This window comes from Ovis aries, chromosome 21 (assembly GCF_016772045.2).
Source record: "Ovis aries strain OAR_USU_Benz2616 breed Rambouillet chromosome 21, ARS-UI_Ramb_v3.0, whole genome shotgun sequence".
NCBI classification, from domain to species: Eukaryota; Metazoa; Chordata; class Mammalia; order Artiodactyla; family Bovidae; genus Ovis; species Ovis aries.
The window spans coordinates 42696788-42705260 of record NC_056074.1 but is presented as its reverse complement, the minus strand read 5'-3'; the positions used below and the strand labels follow the sequence as shown (position 1 = coordinate 42705260).

Here is an 8473-nt window from a genome sequence, read left to right as displayed (position 1 = left end):
GGGAAGAAGGGGCTTCTGGAAAGTTCTGACTGGATGGGCACCATCATGGATGGATTCACCCTCTCTGGGCCCGATGAGGGTTTACAGCTGACCCCTTCCCTGCAGAATGCTCATCTGTCTTTCAAAGACTGCTGCTTGCTCCTTGGAAGGAAAGCTATGACAAACCTAGACAGTGTATTAAAATGCAGAGACGTCACTTTGCTGACAAAGGTCCATATCGTCAAAGCTGTGTTTTTTCCAGTAGTCATGTACTGATGTGAGAGTTGGACCATAAAGAAGGCTGAGTGCTGAAGAACTGATGCTTTTGAAGTGTAATGTTGGAAAAGACTCTTGAGAGTCCCTTGGACTGCAAGGCGATCAAACCGGTCCATCCTAAAAGAAATCAGTCCTGAATATTCACTGGAAGGACTGATACTGAAGCTGAAACTCCAATACTTTGGCCCCCTGATGCGAAGAACTGACTCCTTGGAAAAGATCCTGATGCTGGGAAAGATTGAAGGCAAAATGAGAAGGGGGCAGCAGAGGATGAGATGGTTAGATGGCATCACTGACTCAATGGACATGAATCTGAGCAAATTCTGGGAGACAGTGAAGGACAGGGGAGCCTGGCATGCTGCAGTCCATGGGGTCACAGAATCAGACAAGACTGAGCAACTGAACAACTGGGAACCACGGCAAGTGGTCCACCTGCTTGGAAGACACTGCATTAGCAGCAACGCGCAGGCGCCAACTGTTCTATGAGGTGGACACGTGCCACCACGAGGGAACTTCGTCACAGAGAGTTAGCAGCTCGCCAAGGTACACCATAGGGTGCATGTTAAGCTGGGGGTGGGGCTGGCTCCTGACTGCCTCCCTCACCCTGGAGGAGCCTGTGTCTGGGGCTCCCACGTGCCATGCTGATAGGCACCCCCATCCCAACACACAGGACCCCCTTCTGGAGCAGGGCGGGCCTCTGTGCATCCCCGGTGAGAGGCAGGGGCCCTGGCCAGGGCTGGGGTTGCTGCCCATCAGAGGTTTGCCCCAAAGTAATCCTTTTGTCCCCCACCCCCCAGCAAACCTGCCACCTCCCCCCGCCCCGCATCACTGCCACACTTTCCCTTGAAGCCTCTGTGGAAACTTCCTGTTACACACAGAGGAACAGCTGAGGGGACAGAAGTCTCCCAGAGTCACGTGACAGCCGGGGTTGAACCGGGCCTTAAACCTTCTTGGGGGTTCCCTATCCAGGGTCTGTCTTTCTGCCTCCTACAGGGAGGAGCTTCAGAGATCCAGAAGCTTCCATGCAGGTGCTCCGCCAGCCCCGACCCTGCAGGGCGAACCTCGTGGTCTCCTGGCTCCCGGAGGCACCAGCCTCCCAGTGGACCCCGGAGCTCCCAGCTGGAGACCCTCCCAAAGCCAGTGCCCCGAACCTTCCCTGTGGAGGCTGGGCGGGGTGAGGGCCTGGCTATCGGTGCTCCTCCGTGCCCCCGCCCTCCTGTGGGGCCTCCTGGGCAGCCCATTAGCCCGAAGCCTTGGGCTCCTGCAGGGAGAGGCCTAATGCAGCTGGTCCCCCAAGGACCCTGCTTCCCGTAGACAGACTGGGCGTCTCCCCTCCTCAGAGGAGGCAGAGCCTGGGGTGGATCCCGAGGACCGGCCCATCGGACTCCGAGAGCCTGCAGCCGGACCTGTGGCCAGAGAAGCTGAAGGGCCAGGCCCCAGGGAGCCGCCCAGGCCTCCAGGAGCTGGGTCCTCCTCCAGGCGCGGACGGCACAGGCGAGCCAGGTGAGAGGCCGCTGCTTCAAGCCCGAGGTCAGACCTTACCCCGCACGGCAAGCACACCCTGAGCAAGGCCGCTCCTTCTGGGGCCGGGGTTCTGGCAGACCCGAGGCCTGGATGGTCCTAAGTCTCCTCTTTCGTGGGAAAGACGGGTGGGAAAGTGGCCCTTAGATCCGCTGAGTTCCTCCCACCCTCAGGGCCGGCGGTGCCATGAGCTCCACGCGGGAACAGCCCCGCCCTGGGTACCTGGGTGTCATCTGTCCAGCCCCTAGCAAGTGCCCCCAGCTCGAGGCGAACACAGACAGTCCTCACTGAGCGTGCCGGGGATGGGAGGGACTCTCATGGCCCAGACGCCTCCTCTCGTCAGACAGACGACTGTGCAAGACCCCCATCTGCCAGGTGCCCAGCTCTGCCATCCAGGGGTGGGCGTCCAGGCCGAGAATTGCTGTCAGGGGGCTGAGGCTGGCCGCCCCCCGCCCCCCCCGTCCCCTGATATCCGTGCCCCCCCCCGATAACCATGGCCCAAAGGACCTGCGTGGCCCTCTCAGCAGACGGGGAGAGGTCTCCAGGGGGCTGGAGGAGGGTCACGACTTCAGGCTGGGCACTAGACAGTCGGGGGTACATGTGCTGGTGTCTGAGCCAAAGGTGGGGGCCCCAGCAGGGGAGGAGGGGGCCCTGAGGCAGCACAGGGGCGGGAGGACTCTCCCGGTGGAATGCGGCATCCAGCGGTTCCTGATCCGTCTGAAGCCTTCAGCGGTCAGACCCCATGCTGTCCTCCACACACATGTGCAGGAGGACAATCAGATGGCGCCTCAGGGTCCCTTATAAGACTTATAAGGAGAGGTTAAGGGCACATGGCCTGGGGCCACGGCTGCCGCCCCCCGCCCCCCCCCTGCCCCCAGCAGCCCCTTCAGCCTCGAGGAGCATCTCTGGGCCCTGACTCTAGGGGGCGGTAGGAGGGGGTGTGGGTCCCTCGGGACAGGGAAGGGGCCTTGTTCAGGCCCCATCCCCCACTCTCACCCAGGCTGGGCACTGAGGAGGCCTCAGTGATCAGTTCGAGAATAAAGAATATGATCAGTAATATGGATATCACTGGGGCTTCCCAGGAGGCGCTAGAGGTAAAGAACCCGTGTGCCAGTGCAGGAGACGCTAAGACAGGCGGGTTCCATCCCTGGGTCGGGAAGATCCCCCGGAGGAGGGCATGGCCACTCACTCCAGCAGTCTTGCCTGGAGAATCCCCACAGACAGAGGAGCCTGGTGGGCTACAGTCCATGGGGTCGCAAAGAGTTGGACATGACTGAGCGACTGAGCAGGCATGAGTATTGTTTAGAAGCGATACCATCCATTACACCATTAGTTCAGAAAGAAGCAACCTTTGTGAAATAAAGTAGCAGCTGCCCCAGGGACCGATTCCCTGATTCCGCACCCAGAGTCTTGATGTGTTCCCAGGTTCCCGGGGGACCCTGCCCCTGCGTCTGGGTCCGAGGAGGCAGCTGAGCCCTGTGAGTGGGCATGAGGACCGTGACCCTGGCGGGCACCGCAGTCCACAAGAGCAAGGGCACGTGGTGCCTCCAGTCCCAGGCTGTGGAGTCCGCCCCAGGTCCCAGCCGGGCCCAGAGCACACTGAGCTTTGCCACCCTGGGTCTCTGAGCCCCGCATGCCCGGGGGGAGGGCGAGGGGGTCAGACCAGGCAGTCAGTGGACAAAAGGAGTGAAAGCAGCCCCGGGTGGAGGAACACGCGGGCTCATCAGAGTGTGGACAAACGTTAGGGCGGGGGCGCCCTGGCCAGCAGTCACAGGGCAGGTGATGTTCGAATCGCGCCCTCCCCGGGCCGCGCGCGGTGCTCATAGCGACGGGCTCTAGTGTCTGGCGGGAGACAAGCCCCACAGTAACTGCAGAGAGGCCGTGCTGACCCCAGGGCGCACTCTGGCACCTGGGAAGGTCAGGGGTCGGGGCCGCAACACGTGTGCTCTGTGTCCCACTTGGCCCCCCACCACGATGGGGTGTGAGGTACCAGGCCCAGCGATCCCTGATCCCAGGGAGGGGCAGTGCCCACCACCTCTCCCAGGGAGCACCTCACAGTGACCAGCCAGGCACGGCACTCTGCCCATCGGCAGCCACTCTGCCCAACCATGCTGACTGCTGCAGGCCCGAGAGCTGGCCACTCAGAGGCTCTGAGGGACCCACCCCCAGTAGGGTGGAGGCCAGGCCTGCAACGGGCACTGACAGCCAAGCCTGGGGGCTCGGAGCCTTGCCCCGAGCTTGGCCACCATCACATCCAGCAACAGAAACGGCCTGCCCCAGAGCCGGAAGCACGTAACCTGAATTAGGAATGAGGGAAGGTGGCCTGGTGTGGCCAGCAACAGCTCCAAAGAGTGGCAGCTGGCATAACCAGAGGACTCCCTGGGGGTGGGGGCACCTGAGCCGCAGGGGCCCCAGCCCTGCGGCCCTTAGCTTTCTCCCCACTGTTGGCAGGGATGGAGAACACTCTCAACAGCAGCAGCTCCAGGAGCAGCGGTCCGGGCCCCACCCCGGCATCCCCCGACACGGTGCGGGAGGTGCTGGACGCGCTGGTCATGTTCACGTGCGTGGGCGGCATTGTGGGCAACGGCCTGGTGGTCTGGCTGCTGGGCTCCCGGCGGCGGAGGGGCCCGCTGGGCATCTACCTGCTCCACCTGGCCGTGGCTGACCTCCTCTTCCTCATCTGCTCGGGCACTCTGATCATCCTGAGCGCCAGCTCCTGGGGGGCCCGCGTGCACCACCTGGGCCCCCGGGCGGTGAGGAGCACCGGGTACCTGGCCTACACGGCGAGCCTGAGCCTGCTGACGGCCGCCAGTGCCCAGTCCTGCCTCCCCGGCCTCTTCCCCACCTGGCACCGGGGCCGCTGGCACAGGCGCCTGTCAGCCGCGGTGTGCGCCGCACTCTGGCTGCTGGCCGTCCTGCTGGTCGTGCCGGCCTGGTACTTCCGTGACGAGGCCAAGCACCCCCACTCGTGGCCGGGATCCAAGGCGGAGACCGTCCTGCACTTCTTCACCCTGGTCAGCTTCACGCCCGTCATGGCCCTGTCTGGGATGGCTCTCTGCATCCAGGTGCAGAGGATCTCGCGCCCGTGGCAGCGGCCGCTCACACGGCTCTACATGGCCGTCCTGCTCTGCGTCTTTGTGTCCCTCGCCTGCGCCCTGCCCCTCGGCATCTCCGGGTTCCTGCTCTACTGGCTGGACCTGCCCCAGCGCGCGAAGACTCTCTTCGGCCACTTCACCTGCCTCTCTCTGTCTGTGAGCAGCAGCACCAAACCAATGATCTATTTCCTGGTTGGCAGTGGGGGCCGCTTGAGCCTGCGGGAGCCCCTGGGAGCCACGTTCAGCAGGGTGCTGCAGGAGGAGTCTGAGCTGGAGGAGGGGGAGACGCCCTCCACTGACCCCAGTGACGAGGTGAGGGTCTGAGAGCCTCTGGGGCCCTGCCCCGAGCCACCCACCATATGCCAGCCATGTGAGCCCTGCGCCGCGGCTCCCTGCCCGGCTCCCTGCCTGGTTCCCTCCCTTTCCCAAGCCCAGCATCCAGCGGTCACTCGAGGCAAACAGCTGCTGTGCGCCAGGTCCTGGGGGGCCAGCGTGCGGGGCAGTGAGGCAGAAGCTGAGGTCCCGGGCCCGGGGACACACAAACTCTTGACAGCAGTCGGGCGAACAGCACGGAGCTGTTAGCTAACCCACAGCCTTGGTGGGTGCCCCCCACCGCCAGGTGCCAGCCCTGCAGTTGTTGGATCATCAGAGAGTTCCCGGGAGAGGCGGGGCAACTGGGCCAATGGTCGGGGTGGTCAGGGGACTCAGGGTGAGGGCCAGTGGTCCATCGTATCTAGATGGTTCTGTATTATGTTTAGCGCTGATTTACTTGGCTGCACCAGGTCTCAGTTGCAGAATCTTTGTCGCCGCGTGCATCTTCACTGCGGCACTCGGGGTTTTTTAATTGCAGCATGCAGGATCTAGCCCCCAGACCAGGGATCAAACCCGGGCCCCCTGCATGGTGAGTGCAGAGCCTTAGCCACTAGACCGGCAGGGGAGTCCTGGTGGTTCTGTATCTTCACTGGACACACAGCAGCTGAGAGCCAGCATGGGTGACAGGATGCAGGGGCAGCCCGCACGCACCACAGGAGCAGCACAGAGGGCACTGACCGGGCCGTGGGCCATGGGCCAGAGAAGGCGTGCATGGAGCCAGCGCCGGGCCGGGCGGTCCAGAGTGGACGGAGGGGCGTACCTGGGAGACACGCCCTGATTCCCAGGGTCCTAGACCCGGCCAGGCTGCGGGGGTGGCTGCGAGGGGCGGGGCCCTGGGAGCCACGTGATCCGTCAGGGCCGTGGGTCTCTGTGCCTCCGGGTTCACCCAGAGGCCTACAGGCCGGAAACATAGGCCTGGGGTGGGACTGCTACCCCGCTGGGTCCGTGCTCACCAAGTGACACAGGGCAGGCGGTTTCTGCTCAGCCACACTCCACAGCAGTGGGCACCCTGCATGGACCACGCATACAGCAGGCATTTAATAGGTGGTGTTTAACATTTAAACAGGCATTTAACAGCAGCTGCTTGGTCGAGTGTCAGTGCTCACGGGGTGCTCACGGGTGCATCCTGGCTTCATCCACCACCTCCTCTGGGGCTCTTCCGCCTCCTCTGCGTGGACCCCTGGGCAGCAATGGTCTCCCCCACCCGGCTCCGTGCCCTCTGACCACCCCTCCTGCAACCCCGCCCACCAGCTCCAGTCCTCAGGGCCTTTGCACCTGCTGTTCTCTCTGCCCAGAATGCTCCTCCCCCAGCTGCATACAGAGCTCTCTCCCTCACTTCCTTCAGGTCACCACTCAAGTGTCACCTCTTCAGAGAGGCCGTTCCTGACCGCCTTACATAAAATCATACAGCTCACACACCCCTCTGGGCCTCCCACCCCACTGCACTTGCCCTTGGGCTCACCACTGTGTGCTACAGGCTCACCAAGAGGAGCTGTCCATTTGGGTCACAGCTGTGCTCCACACCCAGGACAATGCCCGGCACAGAGAGGGGCCCAGGACATGTTTGTGCAGTGTCCCGCTGGGCAGGCAGGCCTGGGGGCCCCGGGAACAGCAGCCACAATCGTGGGGTGGGGTGGTAACCCAGGTGGCTCCAGTCCATACTCATCTTGAAGAGCTGCTGCTTCTGCTAAGTCACTTCAGTCATGTCCGACTCTTCATGACCCCATGGACTGCAGCCCACCAGGCTCCTCCGTCCATGGGATTTTCCAGGCAAGAATACTGCAGTGAGTTGCCATTGCCTTCTCCGCATCTCCATGAGGGCCCTCCCCTATGCCCAGATGGGAGCGCTGGCATTCATGTAGGCACAAGTGAACGGAAGTGAGTGATGCATGCGTCTGCCTGTTGATGTCCATAGTACATAAGCCACACCATCCTTACCTGGTGCCGACCACTGGTCTTCAGCTGTTTCATGCATCTGTGATATTTCTTTTTCTCCCCTCTGTAGGGTAGACTCCCGAAGAGGAAGGCCTGATTCTTTACAACCTTTGCCGAAGGCTGATGGCAAAGACTGCCGTCCATCACCAAAATCTGACTTCCAGAATGAATAAGCAGGCTTGAGCATGAGCTGCTTCTTTGCTTTATCTGTTTTGAGGCTGTGTTATTTGGAACGTACGAGTTTAGAGGTGTTCTATCCTGGGGAATTGGAGCTTTGGTGGTAAAATATGAAGCTGCCCTCCTGAATCCGAGTGGTGTTACTTCCTTACAGTCTATTTGTCTGATATTATCACAGCTCCATCGGCTTTCTTGGCTTGCTGTTTGCATGGTGCATCTTCTCTTCCTGTGACTTTCAAGCTTTCTATATCCTTATCTGTTAAGATGTCTTACTTGTAAACAAGTCAGAATTGAATGGAGTTGTAACTTTGAAAATTAAACCCACCACTGCAGTGAGTGGGCTTGTGGTTCCTGAGTCCTGCCTCCCATGCAGGAGTCAGTCCTGGGCAAAGGCAAAGTGGGAGGGGAAGGCGGGAAGGCCCCGCCCTCACTGAGGGACCATAGCGATCGGGGGTGGGGAAAGGACTGGCTCTGGCTTTGAGCCTCGGCTCCGCTATCACCTCTCTAGGGGCCTTCTGTCCTCGTGGAGCTGTCTTCTCATCTATCAAGTGGAGACAGCCACCTCCCCCCCGCCCCCCACCAGGCTGCTGTGTGCTGGTCTGGCCTCCATCTATCAGCAAGCGCTGAGAAGTGTCATCCCGGGGCCTTCTGCGGAGGGGACCCGAGCTGCGTTAGAGCTGGGTGGGCATAGCCCAGCCCTGCCTGAGCCACCTCAGGCCTCCTCCATCCTGTCCCTGGGTCCACCAAGGGTCAGGGAGAAGATGTCAGCCTGCATGGGGACTCGTGGGATCTCAGAGGAGGAGCTTTCATCCCAGGTAAGGCCAGGACTGATGCGGCTCTTACGTCACCTAGGCCTCATTTCCCGGGGCAAGGCTGTGCCCACCCTTGACTCGGGAACTCTGCTTCGGACTCACGGAGCCCAGGGCACACTCAGGCCAGGGTAGTGAACAGGGCAGCGAGGCTGACCAGCGGGGGCTGGATGAGGCTACCCAGGTGGGGATGACCGGGAAAGCCAGAGTGGCCGGGGAGGCCAGGACGACAGGGAGCCGTCAGGATGACTCCCTCCATTCCAGTCCGCTCCCGTCCACTCTGCTGCCCAACCCCCGTGCCCCCAGAGG

The 8473-nt window shown here is 61.8% G+C and overlaps 1 protein-coding gene across 2 annotated transcripts; it reads left to right on the top strand.

Annotated features, from left to right (window-relative positions):
• The first annotated feature begins 305 nt into the window (after positions 1-305).
• On the top strand, positions 306-7484 carry LOC121817522 (mas-related G-protein coupled receptor member D-like). 2 transcript variants are annotated; one of them, XM_042237913.2, is made up of 3 exons: positions 1194-1758; positions 4228-5183; positions 7249-7484. In XM_042237913.2, the coding sequence occupies exons 2-3, from the start codon at positions 4230-4232 to the stop codon at positions 7273-7275; spliced, it is 981 nt and encodes a 326-aa protein (XP_042093847.1). In that variant the 5' UTR covers positions 1194-1758; positions 4228-4229; the 3' UTR covers positions 7276-7484. The 2 variants fall into 2 exon arrangements, with proteins under 2 accessions (XP_042093848.1, XP_042093847.1); XM_042237914.2 differs by having other exon boundaries at positions 306-5183.
• Positions 7485-8473: the final 989 nt, after the last annotated feature.

What these genes read in the sequence shown, in the direction of transcription:
- LOC121817522 (XM_042237914.2), top strand. Translation starts at nt 4,230, where the DNA reads ATGGAGAACACTCTCAACAGCAGCAGCTCCAGGAGCAGCGGTCCGGGC. An exon ending in CCACTGACCCCAGTGACGAG is followed by an intron (nt 5,184 to 7,248) that starts GTGAGGGTCTGA and finishes TCCCCTCTGTAG; the next exon opens with GGTAGACTCCCGAAGAGGAA.